The sequence below is a fragment of the Diplotaxodon limnothrissa genome, linkage group LG10 (genome assembly GCF_057381915.1).
Source record: "Diplotaxodon limnothrissa isolate DT_005_m linkage group LG10, D_limnothrissa_male_GT1.1, whole genome shotgun sequence".
Lineage (NCBI taxonomy): Eukaryota > Metazoa > Chordata > Actinopteri > Cichliformes > Cichlidae > Diplotaxodon > Diplotaxodon limnothrissa.
The window spans coordinates 10839474-10866261 of record NC_140605.1 but is presented as its reverse complement, the minus strand read 5'-3'; the positions used below and the strand labels follow the sequence as shown (position 1 = coordinate 10866261).

Genomic DNA, 26788 nt, shown 5'->3' with positions numbered 1-26788 from the left:
AGCTTTAATCTTTTGCAGTTTCTTGTGTAAAGTAAAAAACACCAGAGATTAAGAGATTTAGTTATTTTAATTTTGATGGTTTACCTAACTTTATATCTTTAAGTTACCTATGTCTAACAAATAAAGTGAGTGGACATGACAGACTGATCTCTTTTACTTTAAAGTATTATTACAGCTAGAGTTTAGGAGTTGGCTTGTGGAAAAAGATCCTGCCTTAGAGAGCTTGTTGACAATGGCTTTAAATCTTATTCAAAGTGAGGCAGGAGGAAGGATGTGTGTACAAAAAATGCCTCTTTTTCTTCCTGTCCTACTGAAGATGCCACCTTAACCTCCCACACATGCCTGCTAAATTGAATCTGTGGGTGCTTTGATTAAAGCTGACAAGGGGAGATTGAATTTACCTCTAACAAGAGAAAAACTGAGAATAGAGGACACCTACTGTAAAGAGGTAATGATGAGAAGACAAGTGGAGGGAAATTTGGAGAGTGTAAGAGGAAGGCGATCATAAATGGAAGACAACCATGGGATACTGCGATGGGAAACCAAAAAATATATATTTTAGGGACATAAAAAGAGACCTATTACGCAATTACATACTTTGCCTCATATATATTGTTAAACTAGTATATTCCAGTCGCTTCGGACTGCTCTTTTTTTTTCTATTATTGGCTCTACAATGTCACGGAGAGCAGATATCCCTGGTCATCTCAGGCACACGGCATGAGCTGTGAGTGAAGAAGCTCTCCGTCCCATGGTGTCAAACCCTTGAGTTTATAAGAGACAGCAAATGAGAAGAAAGTTGACTTATGGCTCAGTGACTGATTGCTAGTAGTTATAGTGACCAAATGGTTGCCCAGTGGTTGAGCTTGCAACACCATCAGAATCTGGACAGCAACTTTCGATCACAAGGCAATTGTTATGGTCACCTGGTGGGAGGTAACCTGTCTCCAAATAATGGCGGCCCATCTTAGGCTGACGACCATCACTATCACACAGGTTGGTGAAAGTCTGCAAAGAGCTGCAGTCTAATTTATAAGCACAGACAGATTACCAACACGTTGCAATCAATCTGAGTCAGTCTGTGGCGATATGCGCAACTCGTCTTGGCACTTCTCTTTACAATAGGAGACTGGACTCAGCTGGTTGCCAGTTTTCTGGATATGTTCCCATATAAAACCAAGGTTGTCCAGCACCTATATAATTTTGCAGTTAAATTGCCATCTTTTTTCTTTTCTCCAACAATTGTTTTACCTATTGTGATTAAAGAGAGAGGGAAGTAGCTAAAAGGACTTGTTTCAGACGATGAACTAAGGGACTGCACCAAGGCCCAATGTAAGATATCCATCTATCCATTTACAATCACTTATCTGGGTTCGGGTCATGAGGGCACCAGTCCAAGCAGAAAAGCTAAGAGATAGGACCAATGAAATGATAATGAGGTCTTTAACCTAAAATAGCTATTATTTCAATTACATAACAGAATTACTCGCAATGGAATATATACAATATGCTCTCCTAGTATTTTGTCTATGATAATGTGCAATATAAATATGGTACTGAAATGTCACGAGTCTGCCATTTCTGATACCTTACATGTTGCTTAAGCATCAATACTTAAAAATGTGAATAGAGACTGAGGAGAAGCTTCTTCCCGCAGGCGATACGGTTTCTCAATCACACCACCACATAGTACTGACCCACACATATGGTTCTTAAACACACACTGGACATTCTGGACTTTGTTTATACTAATTCAATTAGATGCGTGGTCATCTAATCGAATCACTTCATCACTAAATCACTTTAAGCATATTTGCACTGCACAAGACACTTACAAATGTGGATTGCACAACACTGGACATTATATTTCTTCATTTCCATTTAATACTTGTACAGCTGCTGTTATTGTATATATATATATTTATATTTCTTCATACATTCTTATATATTTCTAGACTGTGTATTTGTGTATTGTGTATTTTGTTGTACAGTTATTTTATTTTCAACTTTAATTTATATATTTTTATCTTATTCTTCCCAGTTAAATTTACCCTTTTTAATTTTCATATTTATTTCCTATCTTATTCATACCCTTATTTATTTATTTTTTCTTTAAGTCACGAGCACTTGTGTAAGCATTTCACTGCATATCGTACTGTGTATGACTGCGTATGTGACAAATAAAATTTGAATTTGAATTTATTTGAATACATGCAAATTATTCCACTGGAAATGTTTGTGGCTGTTTCCTTGTTTGTATATTCTGTCAGGGTCTTTTCTATTTCCTATTTAAATGCTATATGTGTGGCAGCGTCTGCTAAAGTTAATCTCAGTCAAAGCTTGGCAGAAAATCTACAATGGGTGAGAAGCTGCCTTTAAGCATCTCTATGCATGACTTTCCTCTGCTGTGCGGGGACCTCATCATATAAGTGGTTCAGTAAAGAAAAACACTGCAAACCACACCTTTAATGTGTAAATCCTTTCCTGGCCCCAATCACACTGTTTAGCGCAGTCGCATGTTCGCTGGCATGATCATCACACATTCTGACAGAGGTCTGGACCCCTGTGGGAGTTCAGAGGATGTTTGTCTTTGTTTGTTCTGCATATATCAAGTGCCTATTTGTGTCCTTGCTGGCGGGTCAATTGGAGAAAAAAGGATAGGTGAGGCGTGAGCTTGAGCACTTCTCCACTTGTGTCTGTGTGTGTTTTACGTTTCAACCTGAAGAAACTTGCAGCATGGGGTCTGCCCCACATTACTCTGAATCCCCTGAGCTGAGCATGTTGTTAACTGTCACTGATACGTTTCTGTCATAATGCTAATGAAGCACATATGTGAATATTGAATGTGTGTCAGGGAAGCGTTGTGAGTCCTATTTGCTCGTGCTCGTGTGTGACATGCTCTTGTCAGTGCCATTAATAACAAGCAATAACTGTGCCTCACTTATGTGAATCGCTGCCATTGTCACAGGAAATGATTTATGAAGCCTTGAATTCAAATTAAGAGGCCACTCTTGAACTCGCTGCTGATGAGATACACCTCATTCGTTCCTATTCTTTCTTTAACCTCGCCCCGTCCTCCTATCCCTCTTCTACAACATCCCTTCCGGTGCGTCTTCCCATCTCTCCTCTCCCTCCCCGTTATTCTTGTCGCATCTTTTTGCAGCTCCATCACTCCATCATTGCCCTTTTTTGTGTCGCACTTGCTGTCCTTATCTCTTTTATTTCTGGACATACACAGAGCATTCCTCACTCTTGTTAAAGTTGTTAGCTGGGTACCATGACTTCAGGCTTCCAATTCTCCTTTCCTTCCCTTCCCTCTCCCTCCTCTCTTTCCACAAGGTTGATAATTACTAGCAGCACTGTACTGTAGACCTGGCCCAGTTTAGAAAACGAGAAACTGTATTCTCCTTTTATTACATGCAGAATCAAACACACATGCGGGAGGCTGACTCGTTCTTTTATGTGTAAAATACAGTAGAGTACATGCATGCAAAAACACAGAGTGGAGTATTTTCACGCAAAAGGTAAGAGCGAATCGGGAACTCCTGCAAATATAAGCCAAGGAAAACCCCCGTTGTTCGATTGGGTCAAAGCAGAGGAAAATGCCCTTGGCTGCTCAGTCATGCAGGCCCCCAGTAATTACCTCCAACCTTATCGAGAGGAGCTCGCCTTTGGGGAGATCAGCCAGCAACATACTGAGCTCAAATCAAGCCAGATAAATACATTAGTGTAATGATAACCAACACTGAGACATACACTACGCTGATTAGAGATAAATCTCAACCGCTGCTTATTTTTCAGAGCAATTACACAGCAGCGAAGGGTTTAAGTGTCCTTGATGGCAGCCGGGATGTATGAAGTGATTACCTTGGGTTCTTATGTGCATTGACCTCATTTATACAGAGACCCACATAATTGCTGTGTGTATGGTTGAACTGGAGGGCTAGGCTCCATTCTCCCCCGTGCGATTCTCAAAATGATTATCGATGTGGAATGCAAATTGATGAGGGGCGTCCCGGTGTAAACCTAGCAGCGGCTTCTGCTGGGATTAGAGGAAAAGTCAATTTAATAAACAAACTGCTCTCGACAACTTACCTAACTTAATAATGTCTCCGTCTCGCCGTTTGAAAACTGCGTTATACTTTGTGCAGCAAACGTGGGACTTGTGTTGTGTCACATTTATGCGGCGTCTTTTAAATCCACATCTCTTAAGGGGAGACTCGCTACACACTTTCTTTTCTGCTTGTCATATTTCCTCTCATGTGTGGAGAGGTCACTTGAAAGTGGGCCGGCTGATGAGTCAACATGTTGTCGGGTGAGCTGACAACACCTGTGTTGATGTACATAAACAGACAAGGAGCTCTCTTTGACCCACACTCCACTGACCTGGATCAGCGAATGTTTCCTGTCACTCAAGCCCACACATGTCCCAGGAGTGATGAATGTAGTCTTACACACACACACACACACACACACACACACACACACACACACACACACACACACACACACACACACACACACACACACACGTGCTTCCTCTCCATGGGAAATACCCTGGACGGTGGAAGCTGCACGTTGTGCTGCTGGCATATTTAGAGAAAATTCTGCAAGGCAGATGTAGGTGTGTTCACCCTGAAAGAATGTGTGCACTGCCCGCTGCTCGTGTAACTACAGAACAGGGTTGCAACTGACTCTGGATGAATCACAGCAGATAAACATGGTAGGATTAATGATGATCATGAGCTTTTTTTTCTTTTTTCTTTTTTTAAATATATGGTCACGTTTGAGTGCAGAAACACTGATTACCAAAAGCTTGTGTTCCATTTTCCAGCACACTTTCAATGTCATGCGTCTGGTCATGACCCAATGAAAAATACATTGTTCTTCTTTTCTACAAAAACAAGGCTGGTTTGATTAATGGCCTCAGTTTCACTCCATTATGCAGTACTTTGACTTAGAGGACCATAAAATGGTCACTGTTTTGTCCCCTGCAATAAATCAAATATGCTTTTACTGTTTTAGAGCAAGTATGCCCTGTTATGCCAAAATCAGTACACATGACCTTTGATCCAGTAGCTCTCCAAGTTATCATCTTCTCTGTTTACCCCTGTGAAGCAGAAGTAGATACTCAGTGTGCACACTAAGCATGCTCATGATACAAACACTGGCTTTTTGCTCATGTAAACAACTCTGTGTGCTTTGCTAATCCAGAGGTAGACTGCTGTCAGACTGTGTCACTATCTATCAGAATGCTCCTCCAGGGCTTATAAAAGCAGGAGAAGTTGGCTTGCCTAATAATGTGCGCTTGCTATACTGTGGCATGTACACAAACTAGTTTAGGGGGTAAAGCACCATTTGTAACTTTAAAAAAATGAAGTCAGTTTAGTTAAGTCACTCAGTTTTCTGCAGATACAGATTCTGCTCATTTATTCATGTTATTGTTCTTCATTATATCGCAATATAGAATAGAATAGAATAGAATAGAATAGAATAGAATAGAATAGAATAGCCTTTATTGTCATTGTACAGAGTACAACGAAATTGGAGTGCCACTCCCTTGGTGCAAGTTTCAATAATAAATATAAATGTAAAATATAAAAGGTACAAAAAAACAATCGTAAGTACTCAAACAATAGTATGTACAATATATACAGGATAGCAGCATTAATATAATGACAGTATGAATAGCAGCATAATATAATGACAGTGACGGTATGGAATAGGTTCAATTGTTTTTGTGCTTATTTACTACGGTGATAGCTCTGGGAAAGAAGCTATCCCTGAATCTGTTTGTCCTGGTTTTATGTGACCTGTACCGTCGGCCTGACGGTAATAGTTCAAACAGTTGGTTGCTGGGGTGAGAGTGGTCCTTGATGATATTGCCAGCTCTGCTGAGGTACCGAGAGTTTGCAGTGACCTCCAGGCTGGGCAGAGAGCAGCCAGTGATCTTCTGGGCTGTGTTGATGACCCTCTGCAGTACTTTCCTGTCTGCAGCTGAGCACCCTGCATACCATGTTGTTATGCCGTACGTTAGGATGCTCTCTATGGTGGCTCTGTAAAATGTCACCAGCAGCCTCTCCTCTAGGTTGTTCCTCCTGAGCACTCTCAGAAAGTGGAGACGCTGCTGGGCCTTTTTAACCACCGCTGTAGTATTTGCAGTCCAGGAGAGGTCATCAGAGATCTGCACGCCCAGAAACCTCATGGAGTGTACCCTCTCCACACAGCTCCCGTGAATGTAAAGTGGGGCCGGGTCTGCTCTGCCCTTCCTGAAGTCCAAGATAAGTTCTTTAGTTTTCGTGGTGTTCAGTTGGAGGTTGTTAACTGAACACCACTCAGTCAGTCTGTTGACCTCATCTCTGTAGTCCGACTCATCCCCCCTTGAGATGAGTCCAACCACTGTGGTGTCATCCGCGAACTTTATGATGGTGTTTGAGAGATGGGTAGGGGAGCAGTCGGATGTGTAGAGCGTAAACAGGAGGGGACTCAAAACACATCCTTGTGGAGACCCGGTGCTGAGTGTGATGGTGCTGGACCGGTGGGGGCCGAGTCTGACGACTGTGGTCTATTTGTCAGGAAGTCCTTGATCCAGAGGCAGATGGGGGTGGAGAGTCCCAGGTGAGACAGTTTCTGGACCAGGATCTCCGGGATGATATGATTGAATGCTGAGCTGAAGTCCAGAAAGAGCATTCTCACATAGCTTCCTCGGTGCTCCAGGTGACTCAGCGCAGTGTGGAGCGCTATGGTGATAGCGTCCTCGGTGGAACGATTTGTCCTGTAGGCAAATTGGTGGGGGTCCAGAGTGGGAGGCAGACCGGCCCTGATGTGCTGACAGACCAGTCTCTCAAAGCACTTCATCACTACAGGTGTAAGTGCAACAGGCCTGTAGTCATTTGGGCTGGCCACAGCTGTCTTCTTGGCGATGGGGATGATGGTGGAGGTTTTGAGGCAGGGCGGGACGGTGTTTGATGACAAGGAAAGGTTGAAGATTTTAGTGAAGACTGCGGTCAGTTCGTCAGCACATGCTCTAAGAACCTTTCCATGTATTCCATCAGGACCTGCCGCCTTCCTGGGATTCACTGACCTTAGAACACACCTCACTTGGTGCTCCCTAAGTGTTAGTGTGCCAGTGCTGGGGGCGGGTGAAGTGGTGTGGCAGCTGAGGGCTTGGTCGTCTCAAAGCGGGCGAAGAAACGGTTTAGATCCTCAGCCAGTGAGGCATCAGTCCTAGATGTTGCCTGGTTATTGCTTCTGTAGTTGGTAATGTGATTGATCCCCTGCCACATTTTTCTGGGGTCGTTGTCAGCAAAGTGATCTTCAATCCTCCTCCTATAGGCAGCCTTAGCTTTCCTGATGCCTCTACTCAGGTCTGCCCTGGCCGCCCTATACGCAGCCCTGTCCCCTGACTTGAAGGCAGTGTTGCGGCTTTTTAGGAGGGATTGCACTTCGCTATTCATCCAGGGTTTTTGATTTGGAAATACCCTGACCCTTTTGTTGACGGTGACATTGTCAACACAGTTCCTGATGTACGAGAGTACAGTGTCCGTGTACTCCTGGAGGTTGTGGCTGGAGAATAAATCCCATACAGTTGTTGAGAAGCAGTCCTGCAGTTGAGAAAGGGCTCCTTCAGGCCAGGTTTTTATTGTCTTTGTCTGGGGCTTTGTTTTTCTCAGCAGGGGGGTGTAGGTGGGGGTGAGGGACATGCAGAGGTGGTCAGATCCAGCCAGGTGGGGGAGGGGTGTCGCTCTGAAAGCATGCCTGATGTTTGAATAGACATGGTCCAAAGTGTGTTCTCCTCTCGTAGCAAAGTCCACAAACTGGACAAATTTAGGAAGCACAGTCTTTAGGCACGCTTTGTTAAAGTCGCCGGCGACAATAAAAACCCCATCGGGGTGGGCAAGCTGTTGTTTGTTTATGGTGTTGAGCCAGAGGCTGAGAACCGTGCTAACGTTAGCATCCGGCGGTATATAAACAGCTATCACAATAACTACTGTAAACTCCCTCGGGATGTAAAAAGGTCTGCACGAGACTGCCAGAACCTCCAAATCAGGAGAACAGTGTGTGTGAATGATCCTGCTGTTACAACACCACTCGTTATGCACGTAAACACATAGCCCCCCTCCTCTGCTTTTACCTGAGTTGCTGTTTCTGTCATGCCGGTGTAGCGTGCGGCCTGCTAACTCGACTGCAGCGTCGGGAATCAGCGGGTGAAGCCACGTCTCCGTAATAAGAATAATGCTGCAGTTACGTGCAAAGCTTGTGTTGGCTATCTGTAGCTCCAATTCGTCAAGTTTGTGGGTGATGGATCTGGCGTTCGATAGGAAAAGGCTCGGAAGTGCTGGCCGGTGTGGATGTTTGCGTAGCCTAGCGTCTGAGCCCGACCGGCATCCCCTCTTCTGCTTTCTTTCCCTCCGTCGCCTTCTACGCTTGCTGGGCGGGCAGACCATCCACGGTGACCCTGGCGGTCTCGCTATCTCCACCAGGATGTTGTGTGTTCGCTGATAGTCGCCAGAAACAGACAAACTATATTTAAAACCTAGGTCAATTAGGTTCTGGCGACTGTAAGAGATGGCGGCGTTGCAAACATTCAAAAATATCCACATTAAAAGTAAAAACGAGCACCAAACTGGAGAGCTAAGAGCCGCTGCACCCGTGCGCGCCGCCATCTTGTTGTGATAGTGAGATAAAGTCAGATAAAGTCAGATGGCAAAAATGGCTGTTTATACACACCAGATAAATTAATAATAAATACATATATTTTTAATTTTTCTTCATTCCCATTGATTAACAAGTCTAGGAGGAGTTAGGGAACAGACACGTGTGCATTTGATACAATCATTATAGTAAGATATTTATTTAGTTTAAGCCTTTAATCTAAATTGTTCTATTTAAATGAAACAAAAATCTCTCAGTAGTGATGCTGGACAATGGGCAGAAAATAAGATTTTCAGGTGTTTCTAGTTGACTCTTTAACAAAGTGTTAAATGTTCTTTACATTTACAACACAGCTAGCTTATTTAAACAGGTCAACATCAGCATATCAGAGTTGTATAATAACGTAAACATAAACAGAGATAATAATGTAATAATGTTCCAGGAGATATTTTACTATGTTTTCTAACCAAAGATGTAAATGCTGCATGTGCATATTTGACACAATCCATATATATATATAAGTCTATAATCCGCATGTAGTAATATGAAGAATTTGTCTAACATGTTACTGTTGTCCTCTTTACATGATTTAGAAAGATATATTTATAAAATGAAAAAAAAAACATTAATAAAAATACATTTAAATGAATCTTCAATATCAAGAATGTGGACTTAAATAAATAAAATATAAATAATTTCAAAATAAAATGAAGGGAATTTTCCTGTATCTTCCACGTTTAATATGTAATGATAATATTCCCCATCTTTAATGAGCAAAATAAGAAAAATTATATTTAAAACATTTGTGACATCTGTAATCTTTCTTGAATAAACAATAAGTTCTTACTTTTACCGTTTGCTCAGATTTCTTCTCCTCATGATTTTGTGAATTTCATTCAGTTTGCTGTTTAAAAAGACTTCAGATTCCAATTTGCTTTAAATCCCAGTGATATATTACACTATCCCCTCTTTTTGGACGGTAAACACAACAACCTATTTGCCATTCTCACCATGTTGGTCTGAAAATCTAAATGTTTGGCCAAACTCCTCGTCTTCATTGTCCTTATGAAGTCTGCTTTTTTTTTTTTTTTTTTAATCCCTGGCACAACCATCCTCTTTTTTTCCAGCTTATTTATTTGTCTCTCCAATCCATTAATACAACAAGCAACTACAATATGGCAATAGAAAACATATTTATTCCTTTTTACATAAGCCATTGGTGCCCTATAAAGAATTAGCTACCCAGTGAAATTCTTCATAAAGCCCTATTTCATCAATCTTAATATTGCGAGCCCACATAATCAGAGACCTCTTATTACCGGGAAGAATTCAGACACGAAAGACAGGACTATATCTCATCACTGTCGACATTTGTTGTGCGGATTTGGCCTCAATTGCTCCACTAATCTTCTTTTGGTAAAAAAGAATTGAAAAGAAGAAACTGCACTACCTCAGCTTGAAAATAGCCAACCAAAAAACAACTAATCAGTTCAAGGCTGCAGCTAATTTGACTAATTAATTATTAATCAATGGATTACTTCCTTTATTAATTCATTCTTTTAAAAATATGACAAGAAAAAATATTCTGGGCCAAAGTCAGAGAGTGAGTGTCTATCTGCCTGAGTTTTAGACATACACTGTACATAAAGGATGCAAGAAGCAGTATTATTATGCACTATTGTATTCAATAAGATTTAAATGTGAGTGCAAATATTTGTCACCTGTCACCCTATGCTAGTTGGGATAAGCTCCAGCCCTCTTGTGACCCTGAATTGAATTTTTGCAACTGCTAAAATACTTGCCATTGGAAAGAACTGGAAGTTATAAGCTAACATGCTACTATAGAAGTTTAAGTCACTTCCATATTAGCTTCACTCTTTTTTTACAGAGTCTTTTATTCTAGAGCAGAAATATCTTTGAAGATCAAACAAATTTTTACCTAAAGATCCTTACATTTCTGCAGGGCACATTATGTCAGCGTCTCACATCCTCACAAATGGTGACGTGTGCCAGAAATGGTGGGACATTTGGTTTAAACTGCGCTTTGAAGATACAAGAGTACGATTGAGCTGGTTTCTGCCAACATTTCAGTGACACACCATTGCAAAAGCTCTGAGATTCCCATATTGCAAGAGGAAGATGTTGCAACAGCTGGAAAATAGGAGACTTCCTTGAAAAACTTTTACTCCCCCCCCCCCCCCCCCGAGTTCTGACACATATCATTTAGGAGACTATTTCAGCAATCTGGTGCCTTGATCACCAGTATAAATGGTGATGGGACTGTGGTGACATCAGTGTTTTCACACGACGTGACCAATCCGCTGACCACAATGAACCCTCAGTGCAGCTGTGGTAAAATACAGCTGTCGTGTTCTTTCCTGGGAGCCTGCTCTCATTATGCTGGATCAAAATCTAATGTGTGCTGGTGCTGTGGTGAGGACTGTGGAGTCAGAGCCAGCTCTGCTAAGTGAAACATTAGTTTTAGTGCGCCTGACACCAAGCATGGGAGTTTTGATTGCAGCTATATTGCACAAGCTGTCTATTGAATTTCTGCCTAAATGTGCTTTTTTTTTCCCCCTCTCCTGCACATACAGCTCTTCATGAAATGTCAGTGTCATCTCATTCACTGTTCCCTCGCTGTCCCTCTGCTCGTTTCTGTCCTCCCCGATCCTCCCATTTCCCTTTCTTTCTCTCTGTCTCTCATCTCTCTCTTTTGAATCTGCGGGGACAACTAATGAACGGCTTCCCTGCTCTGATTGGATGATGCATGATGTTATTAGGTGGGATGAAAGCAAATATAACTCAGAGGGTATGGAATGGAAAAGGAGAGGAAAGTGAGAGAGTGGAGACAGAGAAATGTTTTGACAGGAGGCTTTGAAAACAAAAGGACGTGCATGCGTGTAACAATGGGAGTAGGTCACAGTTTCACTGACGTTTCAGCCCTGGCACACTTCCTCTGGGAAATAGTCCTACAGATCTCATCCCTGTATCCTCTGCCTCGCTCAGGCTCCTCGCGCTATAGTGTGAAGAAGACGGGCAGATTGCGCAGTGCCCCAGGTCATTCCCAGAGGAGTGTGTGCGAGTGCATGTGAGGAGTATAGTGGAAGGGGAACTCCCAGATGGCCCTCCAGAGGCTCCATCATAAACTGCTCCTTTAACCATCTTTCATCTGCCTTATTAAAGCTGGAATGAAGGGGGCTGATCAGGTCACTAGTCCTGACTGAATAAAGCACTCTGCTACAAGCAAAATCAGGGGAAATGCAGGGTTATCCTTGTTGTTGGAGTAGCACGACATTAAGGTGCTGAGCTCAAAAGAGAAATCACAACAAAGAGCCTGGTGCTGCAGAGATTCAGTTTGTTAAATGGACACAGAGTAGGCTGTGGGGACTCCGCTCATGAAACATTCAGCTCCTCTAGTCAGTCACATTTAGCACCCAGTCCCCTTGAATATATTGTTTATTTAGCAAGAAGGAGACTGTGAAGTATCTCACTTTACTTTATTTGCTCATGGCACATGGCTAAAGAAGAACAGTGAAACAAACTATGCACTGTATATAAAAAAGATGGATGTTACCAGCATGACATCACCCACTGGTTTCCCTACAGAGAAATCACTGTCTTGTACAAAAAAATACATAGCCGTGTAATATTCTTACATGTTATTGCAAATTGCTTTAAGGTTGTACAAATATTCTTCTATTATAATATTAGAGATCTTCCACCGCCAATAAAAGTTTATAAATGTGTAATGCTGATGCCCAGTTGCCCTTCAGCATACATGATCATTTTAAATTAGTTCATAACAGAAAATCATTAAGGTTACGTCGCACATAAACCACATTCTAGCTTCATATAATACACTTCTTAATTTTTCTCATTGGTGCCTTTGTTTAAAATGACATATTTGACTAACCATTCGGTTTTTTTTCAGGGCCATTAAATTAGTAAATGTCACATCTGTCTAATGCCACGCTGCTTTCTGGTCCTCCCTTGCAGAGCCACAGCTGAAAGGCATCGTTACCCGGCTGTACAGCCAACATGGATACTACCTGCAGATGCAGCCTGATGGCACTGTCGACAGCACAAGGGATGAAAGCAGCTCATTTTGTGAGTATCAGTGTACAGATATCATGCTTATGTTGTAAGTTTTTAACAATTATTACAAATCTAGCCTCCAGCATTGCTTCTACCCACTTATATATATATATAAAACTGGAAAATGGAAATGCTCGTAATTTTTTTGCCAAAGTTAATGCTGTAAAGAACTTAACCGAACAACAGCAGGTGTCGTGCTGTGCTGTAAGGGCCTATGGCTGAAGAGTGGAGGAAAAAGTTAGGATTTTGTCAGCTCACCTGTCAAAATTGGTTCAATTAGGACTGTTATTTTTGTCTCTTAATAGGAAGCACATCATGTCGCAGTGCCTGTCAAACTTTGGCAATTTAGTGTGTTCGGCTCTCGTGCAGAAACGCTTGGATCACAGATTCTGATTGGATCTGCAGGTCACTATATGCACTTTATAAACCAGAGAGAGCAGTGACATATTACAACCGTTGAGACGATGTGAATGTTCGTCCTGACCTTTCGCAAACTAAATCTGGCCATCAGAGCGGAAACTATGCAGTGCTCTCTTATCATTTCTTTGTTTTTGACCTTCAAGAGTCAGACACAGGGTGGCTGTGGCTACAAAGTAGCTTGCCATCACCAGTGTGTGAATGGGTGGATGACTGGATATGTAAAGCGCTTTGGGGTCCTTAGGGACTAGTAAAGCGCTATATAAATACAGGCCATTTACCATTTACATAGGCCTTTTTTTAAAGCCGAAGTCTGAATGTGGCATTTTATTTACTCTCGATGTAACATTACTTCTTGGTGAACTGTTAACTAGCTTACTAGTGTATTTTACCAACACTGCGTTGCTGTCTTTACTCTAAGCTGCAGTTGGCATGGCAGAACATTTCCATTATTGTTCAGTTTTAGTGGCAGCACAAAGCTCAGTGAAGGTGACAGAGTGTTATGTTTCCATAAACATAAAGTAAGAGGTCACTGCATTTGGGCTTAAGAGAGAAACCGCAGGCAGCACTGACACTGGAGCCATTCACCCTGCAAATATGAATACAGAATAGCAGAATGTGTTGTGATATGGTATTGCAGTTTGATTTTCTGACTTTTTCCTTTCCTTCCTTCTCTATCTCTGACTTTATTTCCCAATTTAGCACAGTTCAACTTAATTCCAGTGGGGCTGCGGATTGTGGCAATTCAGGGGGCAAAGACAGGGTTGTACCTCGCCATGAATAGTGAAGGATACCTCTATACATCAGTAAGTATACCCATTAGGCTTATACAAACAAAATACTTCCATTTCATGACATATCTGAGATATGTTGCTGTGACACTAAATCCAAGATGATTGTTCTGCTTTTGGATTAGAATGCATCCATTCAGGTTTGGATAACAGCTGCGGGGTCCTGATATCTTTCCTACAGAAAAGCTAATGCCTACTCACATCACTGACAAGGAAATCAAAAAGGAGAAAACCAATCAGGGCGTTATCATCAACTGTCATATTGGATTTAGAGGTTCAGTTGTCTGTCACTTAGACTTCAGTTTACTGTCTCTTCTATTTCAGCATAATTTGCATGACATGGGTCTGATGATGTATACGTACATGCATCACAAACCTCGCAATGCATGTATATACAGAACTGTAAAAATGAGGGTAAATTCAAGATATGAGCCCACTTACCACAAAAGCTTGCATATTTTTTGATTCTTGCCTCGCTTATTTATTGCATTGAAAACATAAATTCAATTTTAAATCATTTTTCTAATTTATGAACTTAGAAAGGTGTAAAACAGAAATAAAGTAACAAAGAGTGAAAAGAACAATATATTAGTATGGGTATTAATATAAGTTGATGTATTACAGTTTGTAAAGCTATTTGAGCACACACTACTAAATAGGATGTCTATAAATAATGACAATTTTCTCCCTTTGGGTTGCATGGGGTTGGTCAACTAGATTGTGATCTTGTATGCTAAAGTAATCTTCAACGTCTTAATCACAGCTATGTAGATAAAAATATTCTTTAGCTATAAGTTCAAGCACTTCAGAAAGGACCTCACAAGTATGAATGGACCATTTTCCCTACTGCCATTAGTGTACAGATTACAATCATAAGGTGGTCGATGTCTGTTGTGACTGCAGTGAGCCCAGAACCAGAAAGTGGACACAGGAGATGAGTCCTGTCAAGCCTGGATAGTTTAGGAGGCAACTGACAAGTACTGGAATGCTAAGCAAAGTGTGGTTCTCACAGTAGCAGAAGCAAAAACTGAAGCCACAGAGCATGACTTTCAGTCAGCCTTGAGGTAATTCTAGCAAACTGTCAGGTGACACAAGGAGAAAAGCAGCTTCCAACTCACACTTTATTCAGTGGAGATGGAGAGCTGCTAACTTCAACAGAGGATATAGTCAGATAGTGGAGTACTTCGAGAATCTCTTCAATCCCACTGACACACCTTTTGTAGTGGAAAGAGAGACAGTGAAGAGAGAGGTCAGGAGGTAGTTAAAAAACATTTTGGTGGCAGGGCACTAGGGGTGGATGAGCTTCACGTTAAGTTTCTTCTGCATTGCAGCTATAAGGGGATCACACTACTCAGCTTGACCAGTAAGGTCTATGCCAGCATACCTCAGAGGAGAGTTCAACCATTAGATGAATCTTGGATTCTGGACAAATAATGTGGTTTTCATCCTGGTCATGATATTTGAGGGTGTATGGGAGATTGCTCAACCAGTCTACATGTGTTATGTGGACTGGGGTATCCTGCGGGGGATGCTTGTGGTGGTATTGGGTATCAGGACTGTTTTTGGTCCCTGTAAAACCATAGTAAGAGCTTGACTTTCATTGCCAGCAATAAGTTAGCTTGATTCTAAGTGGGCTTTAAATTCAACCAGGCCTTCTGTTTGTCACTGATTAAAAAGGGAAGGGAAAATTCGATAAAAAAGTCTGTTTTGGGCTTTTTTATTTCTAGGTGCAGCCAAGGGGTGGAAGGTGTCGGGCTCAGTGGTTTCAGGTTCTCATCTCTGCTTTTTTGGCTTCACCGAGTAAATGACCTTCTGTTTGCACTGAGGTGATTTGCACCTATAAGTGTGAAGTGACTGGGATGAGAAATAGTGCCTCAAAGCAGGGTTTTGCTGTCAACTATCATTCATTGATTGTGATAGTAAGCGCAAGAACGATCCTTTCTGAGCATGCCTAGATATACAGCATTATTCTGGTCACTATTGTTGCCATTAAAATGTTCAGTCAGTCTATGGCTATACTGAACAAAGCTAAATAATTGCAAATATAGACATTGATACTAGACACCTTACAGATCATTTGTACCAAAACAATTTAACCTATCTTTATGCTGCAGTATTTTAAAAAACATTAATTTGGGGACTTTGATGTAATCATCTTCTTGTCCTAGTACAGCTAGAAAATAAACAGCTCTGGTCAAGTGAGTTATGCTAAACAGGTTACGCTACACATATTTTACTGAGATAGTTTATAATTCAGAAACATCTTTAGAACCTTTTAACTGTTGACGTTTTATTTTTTTTATTGCAACCAATAGAATATAATGAGTTCCGTACTTGAAACAGGGATAAAAGCCTGAGGTATGTCAAATTACACAAGAACTGGACTGAAAGTCAGAGGTACTTGGGTCTTAAGGAGTGATGAATCCAAGTTAAAAAAAAAATTGGTTCAAGTTGTTGTCAGTATGTACAGTGGAGGTCAGGAGAGTGGTACAACAGTGAGTATGTACAGCCATCAGTAAAACACGGTGGAGGCTTTGTCGTGTTTTGGGGATGAATTTCAGCCAGTGGTGCTGGGGATCTTGTCAAAACTAATAGAAATATGAAAGCAGAAAAGTTCCATCAGATTGTGATCCACCATGTAAAACCATCTGGAAAGTATCTGATGGCCAGCAGCACAAAAGTGGCCCCACTGATTTGCCTTCTGTAATGGAAGGAAAGTCTGGGAACAATAGGGAGTGACCTCAAGAGGCCAGACCTCAAGAGGCACCACAATGGTTGGTGGAACCCTTCAAGGACCACCACATCTCAAAAACTAGTGGTTCCTTTATTCAAGAAAGGGAACCAGAGAGTGTGCCCCAACTATTGGGGGATCATACTCCTCAGCCCACCTGGGAAGCTTCATGCCAGGATACTGGAGAGGATATTTAAGCGTATATCAGAGTTAGCCCCGCGAGTTTATGTGCCTTGTGACTTACAGAAGGCATTCAATCATGTCAATTGCATGGTAAAATAGCATCAGGAGCTCATTCATTTGGAGTACACCCACCATTCGACGGGTGTCTAACTTCAGTCCCTACTCCAAAACAGCTGAATCAAATGATTGGATTTTCTCTTCAGCATGCCATCAGCTTTGGCAAAGGCCTGGTAACAAGCCATTCATTTGATTCAGGTGTATCGGAACAAGGATGCATCTAAAAGGTGCAGGGCAGTAGCTCTCGAGGACTGGAGTTGGACAGCCCTGCGCCATTTCTTCACATTGAAAAGAGCCAGTTGAGGTGGTTTGGAGATCTGATTTGGATGTCCAAACCACCTCCTTCTAGGTAAGGTGTTATGGGCATGTCCTACTGAGAGGAGGGCACACTGAGAGTTTAAATCTCTCGATTGGTTTAGAAATGCCTCAATATCCCCCGGTAGAGCTGGAAGAGGTCAAGTCATGTTTATTTCTATAGCATACTTAAAAACAATTGCTGTACATCTAAAACAATAGCCAAAGAGTGAGGTTGGGGTTACTCTGCTTAGACTGCTGCACCCCGCAACCTAAAGCCAGATATGCCACAGCAGATGGATGAATGAATGAACGGATGGATGGATGCTCTATTTACAAATTTCAATAGATTGCTACACCCTTTTCCAATTTTCCAAGTTATAATAAGAGATAGCTCAACACTTGTACAGTTCTGTAGTTTTTGCTCCATAGTAGTGAAATAAGTCATCAGATCCTTAACTGACGTAAAAGTAGCAATACCACACTGTGGCAATACTCCACAACAAAATAAATATCCTGTCAACTTAGAATATGTGAGGCAATGCTTAGTAGCAAAATACAACAATTTATTTTTCAGAAATGTGTCCCAGGTCTCTGTTTTATGTATATATTACATTTTACCACTTTAGATATTTAAGTATTTATTTGAAGTCATTTATATTCTTAAAAGTCGACCTTTCACTGTTTAAGAAAATAAAATGTTCAGGCTTTGAGACCAAGCATATACAGTACCAACTCATCTGGGAGTTTTAACTAAATAGTTTATACTTTAAGAAGTGAAGGAATGGACAAAAAGGGCAGATGGATAGTTCCAATGTCGTCTGTCTCAGAACACTTGACTCTTTCAGTCAGCACCTTGGACAGCTTTGGTGTCACTTCAAGAGGATAAAGTCTGATCAGCACTCTGGACAGTGCTTGCAATACTGCTTACATGCGATTAGTGTCAAATCACTTAACCATGGCTACATGCTTAAAAATTTATGACTACTACAGGAAATGTTGACTCTTTACACCTTACTGTGACAACTTTGTTTTCTATGAAATCCTGCATGAGATAAAAAAAAATACCAAGGTGATAAAGTTACATTTGTTGCTATAAATAACAAAGACCAGGTTATCTTAAAGTCACTAGAAAGTTAGACTGTGCACAGCTGATCATTTTTCACCTTGTGTCAATATCCTAGCTATGAAAAAGTACAAATATTGAATCACTCATGCACCCATTTGTAAAAACACATTTATTTATTCATGTATGTTGTATAACTAGGATCTTTTCTCTCTACTGGTTATATGTGCTGCTTTCAAGAACAGAAAATTACATGCAAAATCAGTGAATGCAAGTGTGCATCGATGCATATAAATGCGAGAGGACCATCTGTGCATAAAAGAGTCAAATCTTGAATATTGGCATATGGACTGCAACATCTCTTATTATCTTCTCAGCCCCTGATTAGCATGCATTAGACTTTGGTGCCTTTCCTCTGTGCGAAGAGGAGAGAAGGGATTTCCTCAGCAGCAGTCGATAGCTGTAGTACATCCCAAACTGACCTCTTTCGGAGAGATTCCTCTCTTTTACACACAGTTATGGGCTCATATAGGTGCAGTACAACAGAACATGATTTTCTTTTGGCCATAAAGCATGTTCTAATTTCTGAAACATTAGTAGTCTCATTTTATTTTATTTAATCTTAGTTCTTTGAGTGAGTGCATTTGGCAAATGTCTACACAACTTTGTGCTGTGTTTAAATGTAAATCATCTTTTTCATTTAAAAGATGCCAGATTTTTTTTTTTTTTACTCAGACAGCGTTCTATGTGATACATATGCTTTTGGCTGTCACAACAGAGCTGAGGTGGCTAACAGAGTGTTTTCTCACTGCTTGTTCTGCCACTTATGTTAGTTATTAGAAGGTTTTGCCTCTGCATGCTCAAGGGAAAATTTTCTCATGCCCCTGCCTCATGCATATACAGCAGTGTGTGGCTGTTGAGCCAGACTTGGAAAAAACAGAGGAAGGAAGTCAACAGTAGCGTTGTCTCAGACATAAATCTCAACCTCACTACCTGTGGGTGACAACAGGAAAAGGCTGGTTCCGATACAAAAATAGAGCTTCGCTTGTTCCTGCCCCATTTTATAATCTATGTGTTCTGGAAAAACTCCTCATGGACACTGAGAAAAAGAGAGAGAAACAGTGTGTGTGTATGTGCTACGGAGAGAGAGAGAGAGAATGAGAGGGAGGGAGAAAAGAGCTTGTGTTAGTGAAGGCTAACATGACCATCAACAAGCAAGTTTTGGCCAAAGATGTGCTGGTCAAAACTAGTCAGTACACACACACACACACACACACACACACACACACACACACACATATATATATATATATATATGCAATTAAATAGTGTGGTGTCCAAGTCTTTTAATTAATTAAAAGATACTAAAGTATTGATGGGTGTGTTTAGAACAGACCGGCACCAAAAGAGACGAAACATAGACAGACACAGGAAAGGGAGAAGAATAGTGAAGAAGGTATTGATGAAAACCTGTGTCCTTCTTATTCTTTTTCATGAAAGGATTACATTGAGATGCAGGACAGCACCACTGCTTGATAGCATCGCTTTTATCACAGGACAGGGGAAAATGTGGACATTAGAAAAAGCAGCAGGGAGAATAATTGGCCAGAGCCAAAGAAAAGAGGCAGAGTGCAGAAATGTAACAATAAAGCAGGACATTTTTCCAAGGCAGCCAATTAGGAGCACTTAGGAAAGGCAAAAATCCTATTCTTTGTGATGGATTCATGAGCCGGCCTGTACCGTGGCTCTCCTACCAAAATAGTCAGGATACATTATCCGATTTGCTACTGTATGGAATAGGGCTGCCACGATTTGTCGACTAGTCACGATTACGTCGACTATCAAAATCGTCGACGACTGATTTAATAGTCGACGCGTCATTTGAAGCTTTGTAAGATCACAAAAGACGCAGGAATAAGTGGCAGGATTTAAGAGTGTAATAACGGACTGAAACAGAAGATGGCAGCATTGCATGTACAAGGATGTCAGCTACCGTTAAACCCCGAAGAAGAAGAAGAAACAGCTGTGTCCCAGAATTCATAGCGCGGCCCAGCGCAGTTTCCAACAATGGCAGCAGCTAGTTAGTTTTAATGTTACTCTTATTATTCTTTCTGGGTCACAAAATAAACGTTTAACATATTTTCAGGCGAGAATGTAGCTGTGTAAACCTCAAATATCTGCTCAGTTTATCAGGACACCACATATTTTCAAAAGCGCTCCGACGTTTTCGGAGACATCTGTTACCCACTAGCTCGTTAGCGAGCCGGGGGCTAGGCTCACTAGCGCCGTGAGAACACCGGACTCCCCGCAAATCGTTTTCAAACCCACTGCCGTCTTTCGCTACTCAGGTTAAATATATATGAGTCACTTAGATAACTTAAAATGTTATTGTTTGGCTTTTTTTTTTAGTATTTTATTTGTTCCTGAGTAAATCAGTTTGGCTGAGATTAAAGTTATAGTTTAATCACAGCTGAATAAACGTCAAGCAGACAGCTGATTATCAGAAGTGTGAGATGCGGGAGAATTTACTCCAGTGTCCTGTTATATTTTAGATAGCAAGGAGTTCATTAAACTTCACCGAAACAATCTGCAAATTTCATTAAAATTTAATAAACTATCATCTTGTCTTTATTTTTAGTTAGCACATACCTTAAACACTTAAAGCTGTAAGCTAATGATAGTTATATAAGAGCAGATGCTGCTGGTGCAATAAGCTGTAGTTTTACGTCCAATGGATGATGATCTGATTAGTCGACTAATCGCAAAAATAATCGGTGACTAGTCGACTATCAAAATGATCGTTTGTGGCAGCCCTAGTATGGAATAGCTATTAACCACAGTGCTGCGTCCCAGAATATTTAAAGCAGAGGGTTTTCTGATAAAGGCAGCGGGCAGTGCGGAACAGTCACCGCTGTCGCCGACGGTGGAAGAAGGGAATGTCAGCGACAGCTCCACTCTCAGCAGCATTATATTGACAAGGGACTTCCAGCTATCAATCAGCACTGCAGAGCCACGAGTCTCAGCACATTATCATCCACTCTATTCTTGTCATGTGAGCTTCATTTCTCCCCGGACTGCATTAGGGACAGATCATACATGTGTGGTGCTAGACAGTATTCTCATCCTCTCTGAATCCCTCTTAATAAGCTTCTGTAGTCTACTGACTTATGTAACTCGTCGTGTCATAGTGCATCCACATCTGGCTTGACAAACAACATCAGCAACATGCCCTGCTGGGGAGGGGGAGGTGGAAGGCTTCCTGAACGCAGAGAGCATGTATGTGTGTGTACTAGGTGAATGTTGCATGGATGAGCTTTACATTTCATGTTGTCATGTGAGTGGGCTGCTGCAGCAGTGATGCAGAACTATGGGAATGTGGTGGGATTACTGGAGCTGGGCACATTTCACAGTTTCCCATAGATTACACAAGGAGTTGATGGGCCGGTTAATAGATGCAGGAAGCCTGCATGACACTATGACCCCTGCTGTCTAAATGGGGAACTGCAAATGTTTTAACATGATAAATGCAAATGATGTTTTGGTTTACAGAAATAGAGCTATATTTTCAGGGGCATCAGTTCTGATTTCATGCTTGTACATGCATGATGAAATTAAAGTGAACAAGATATTACATATCATGCATGGAATTACTCTCTCTAATTAGTCACAACCTCACTCCTGTCCCCTATATCCTAATTATCTGCAGGGTAAGATTAGGGAACTCTGCCCTGTGAGTGTGTGAGTGTGGCTTGATGCACTTCCAGAGTATGGTCGTGGTGGAGAGCAAAGCTTACTGAAGCAGGTAGAACAGATGTAATCACACACAAGGAATGAGGAAGGAGGTTGCGTGTGTGGGCGGGGAAGGTCTGGATGATACTCTGCATCATAAAAAGGTTCTACCCATCTTAGGAATTCTCCGCACGGACCCTACATATTATCTTTCTCATCTGCTTTCATTCGCATTAATTTTTTGGCTTGCGACACATGAAGAGGGAAGCTAGCTAGCCAAGTCTCCGAATAAGTCACGGTTAAAGAAGGAGATTTTTTTTTCGTTTTCAGTCCAAGTACCCACCACTTAGATGGAAATATTCCCTCATTGCTCTTTAAAATGTGCAACGCTCCACACATCATTAGCAATAATTCATCTGCAGACGTTGGTGGCTTGAGTGATGTTGTCAGTGGGAGCGGAAACTATTGTTTTGCTAGGGTCTAAAGGTTACCTCAAGGTGAGTTTGAGAGATGGCGATAATTACATTAACATATTTGTATCCATTAGGGAGAGCAATAGAAGCCACTGCGGTAGGTCATCATCAAAAATCCTTGTATTATAAGGACATTTTTTTACTGTCCTGCCTGCTCTCGCAGAATGGTTTTTCTTTAGATCTTCTGAGACTACTTGAATGAAGTACAGAAAACATGAGTTCTATCATTAGACTAATTTCAGGGGCGTGATTATGAAGGGTAATTATAGGATGACTTGGGAGAGGGGTTATCACTGGTGTCATTTCAGAGGTTGAACTAAGGGGCATTGCGCTGTAGTAATGGGTTCTGTTTCCAGAGGAATGTGAGTGTTAGATTGTGGGGTGCTGACGACTAAAGCCCTTGTCAGCTCAGCGTGCGCTCCTTTTGGTCCTGGGGGATAATAGGGATCTCCCTTTCTCTCAGTTCTTAATCTCCTTTATTACCCACCAACCCCTCTGTCCTCTCTGAGTGATCTTCTGCTTTCTTTCCTGTCTCCCCTACCTTTCCCCTTCTGTCTCCCGCACTTCCCACCCTCTTGCTCTCTGGTCTGATTAATAATGAATGAAGCAGATCATCTATCGATCCCATCCTCTGTGTTAGCACAGCAGAAGATATCAAACCTGTCAGTGGATCTTAAAATAGCTCTGCAATGTGGTGGTAGCAGGAGTGTTTGTTGAGTTAAGGGTAGAAGCTTATTTTCATATGGTAGGAAGGTGGCAGTGAAATGGACATGAACATTGGTGGAGCAGTGGGTCAGAAATAAATGGAGGGAGGACACACAGTCCTGAAATACCTTGCTAAAGGATAAAACTCCCCTATAAAGCAGAAAGTTGATGATCTGTGATAAGTTTGAAACTGAAGGTCTCTTATGTCTCTTTATTAAAACGTGTCTACGCCAAGTTTGATGCTACTGTTTGTCCCGAGTCTCAGAAATTCTCCACTCAGCCATTTCTGGCCTGCTGCTCTCACTTAATCAATCCAACAGATTGGCTTTGCTCTCTGACAGGGGACAGACTCTGTCCAGACCCTGATGGAGACTAAGAGTGATGTATATCTGTCACAATTGGTTAATCTCACCAGCCAACATTATGCAGTGTTCAGTAGCCCTTACACTGAGTACAGAGAGAGGGAAAGTGCTGCAGGGACATGATCACTTACAAAGAATGGTTTAACTGTTGGACATGATCCAAGTTCTTCTAATTTGATTTTCTGTTGTCTATACACATTTGGCCAGTCACGGACAATTGGCATTACATGAGAGTGGCCTATATTAATAATCTCATTTAGGGGATTGCAGGGTGAAAGATCTTTCTGTTGTTTAATTTGAGTCTGGAAAAAACCAACAAAAAAACCCCAAACATGTATCGTAAATATAAATGTAATACTAGTTTGTGACCCTTAAAATCTAGTTTGTTTTCAACCTGTTTTTCTAAGATTTAGAGGTCCTATAGATGTGAACTTTCTCACACCTCAGCGTTGACTCTGCCCCAAAAAATGTTTTGTTTTAAGTCAATTCATTAATTTGGGCCACTGAGAAACCACCCCTTGGTTTGTCTGTGAAGGTTCTCAGTCATCCAGGTCATCGTAGTCAAAGGAGCTTGCAAAGAAAAGCGTCTGGACTTCTTTAAGTTACTTGAAGACGTTTCACCTCTCATCCGAGAAGCTTCTTCAGTTCTAAGGTCAAATGGTGGAGAGTCCCAGATATAAACCTAGTGGGAGTAACCTAGTGGGTTACTCCCACTAGGTTTATATCTGGAAACGTCTTCAAGTAACTTAAAGAAGTCCAGACGCTTTTCTTTGCAAGCTCCTTTGACCACCCCTTGGTTTAAATGCTCAACTTTGGTATTTTGGCTGTGCCGTTTCTTTGCTTGTTTCTGCTGTAGCTAATGCTAGCAGTGTTATAGCCATTATGTTCTATGCTCAAGAAATGGCACTCAATATATGTCAAAAAGAAAATGCTATATTGTTGTCACAACAGGTTAAATTTAACTACAGAAACAAAAACTATTTCCACCGGGCCTTTAACTAAGGATGTTATTGGCAACTAGTCTTCTAATTGTCGAAAAAGATACAAAATCCTGAGAAAAGATTTGAAGGTGAGCATGCTTTAAAAATACAAAATTAAATATTGGTCAAATGAGTATTCAGTCTGCATTTTAAGAGCTGAAACTGTTAAACACGTTTATCGTTATGTCCCAGTCTAGCTGTCCCCAGGCGCAAAAGGGTGTCCCCATCCCTGTCCCCAAAGCCAGACCTAATAGCTAATATAACGTTACCGTTGCTAGAAGTGTCGCTGAAATGTGCAGAACTTCAGATTAGTTTGGCCTCTGCAGTGCTAGCAGCTGTAGCGTTAGCTTCTTCCATGCTGGCGTTCACGTCCCAGTACAGAATATAGTTACACTTGACTTCACTGATTTTTATTGTATTTTTTTAAATGAAATTCAGCCATTTACTTTACATCATGTTACAACATCTAATTACAAAGAGAGCAAAAAAGAGGGTTTAAAGAGAGGCGGTGGTGCAGCCATTTGTCAGGGCTGAAATTTTGGGTAGCGGATTGTGGCTTCGTAACATCTTTTAACTAGTAACTGCCACTGTACATTGATAAAAAAAGAATAATAATTTTAACCAACTGCAGTTGGGTAATTTCCACATAGGTGTCTACTTTTTGGAAACTGTGGTGTTTGGCTCTGCAATGGGCGTCTCTGTCTATGTAACTTTTATTTAACCAGGAAACACATTAAAAACAACTTCTTATGCATGTCATAATTATAAGCTTAACACAAATTAAATGCGGTATGCATGTCATAACCAATTATGGCATACATATTGCAGAAACAGTGATTCCAAACACTGGTAAACTTTACCAGTATTATCCTCACCCCTATAATCATCCCAGGCTCAGCATATTGTGATGTCTCCGAAGCAGTTCCTGCACTTTGATGTCATTTATATGTACACACAGCAATGTATGTGTGCACACTGCAGTGTGTTGGTGTCATTGTTTAGGTGTCTTTCATCTTCTTTTTCCGTCTATGCATTTTCCCTTTGGGTAGTTGTTATGTTTAGCAGAGATGTTAATGCTTTTTCTCACATCTATATTATAGTCTGCACCTTTTCTTGCTGTTCTTAAAAGACCGGAACATCCACGCTCTCAAAGAAACACAAGTTCAGATCTAATTCTATCCTTCCTTTCCCTCCGGAAACAGCCACCTCATTAATGTGTTTCACAGTATGCATCCCATATTTTTCTTTTTGTTTTTTTTCTGTTTCCTTTTTAGTCTGGGCTGACATGCAGTGTAGTCCAAGTTCAAAGACTTGCGATAATTTAGAAATATTCTCATCACATTTGCAGATTACTTTTTCTTGTTATGTTCAGTTTGACAATATGAATGCAATTCTTCTCCTATTCCATATCTCGTTTCAGGAGCACTTCACTCCTGAGTGCAGGTTCAAAGAGAGCGTGTTTGAGAACTACTACGTTACGTACTCCTCCATGCTCTATCGGCAGACCCAGTCTGGCCGCTCCTGGTATATCGGTATCAACCGTGACGGTCAGGTCATGAAGGGCAACCGGGTAAAGAAGACCAAGGGAGCGGCACACTTCCTGCCTAAAGTTATAGAGGGTATATTTAAAAAAACTATACTGAAATAGTTTATTTCTCAGTTATTAATCATTAACCTAAATTGCTAACTGACGACTCCTATCTTTGTTACACAGTTGCAATGTATAAGGAGCCATCGCTACACGAGCTAGTCAGTGAGCCAGTGAGCCCACCTCGGAAGACGGTGAAGACATCAGATTCGCCGTCCCTAAAGAATGGACAGAAAGAAGCTCCCAAGGCTGAGGCCTCATAGCACAGGAGAATGAGGGTGGGACAAAGGGTAGCAGTGACACTTGAAACAAAGTTGCCCACTATGCACTGAGGGTGGCTGGGGGAATGGTGCTCAGCGGCCACCTCATTCCAGAAGTGCACTCCAAGATGCTGAGGGATAAAGAGTCAGCAGTCCATCAGCAGCCAAGAAGACCTAAGAGAGGAGTCCCCCCTCACCTGAAACCAGTGAAAGGAAAGCCCAGGGTCTGAGCCAGAACTCCTACCACCGCCACCCCACCCTTTCTCCCAGTGTCACTTCTTTCTGTACCTGTTGTGATTTGCTTACGTGCAGCCCCATTTATTTCTCCGTCAGGATCAAGCTTCTTTGTCTGCTGACAGTTTCATCTTTTCTCATATGCCTTCCCCATCATCAGCTCTATTG

At 41.4% G+C, this 26788-nt stretch overlaps 1 protein-coding gene across 4 annotated transcripts in view; it reads left to right on the top strand.

The window, feature by feature from the left end:
- Positions 1 to 26389, top strand: part of fgf11b (fibroblast growth factor 11b) — a 33556-nt gene extending 7167 nt beyond the window's left edge. The window contains exons 3-8 of one of the 4 annotated variants that reach the window (XM_085363504.1): positions 6701 to 6717; positions 12462 to 12478; positions 12652 to 12762; positions 13870 to 13973; positions 25959 to 26157; positions 26253 to 26389. In XM_085363504.1, the coding sequence (XP_085219630.1) occupies positions 6701 to 6717; positions 12462 to 12478; positions 12652 to 12762; positions 13870 to 13973; positions 25959 to 26157; positions 26253 to 26389 (585 nt within the window). Of the gene's footprint in view, positions 1 to 3820; positions 3860 to 6700; positions 6718 to 7697; positions 7713 to 12461; positions 12479 to 12651; positions 12763 to 13869; positions 13974 to 25958; positions 26158 to 26252 lie in introns of those variants that run through there. The other 3 variants (XM_085363503.1, XM_085363505.1, XM_085363502.1) reach the window with 3 other exon arrangements.
- Positions 26390 to 26788: the final 399 nt, after the last annotated feature.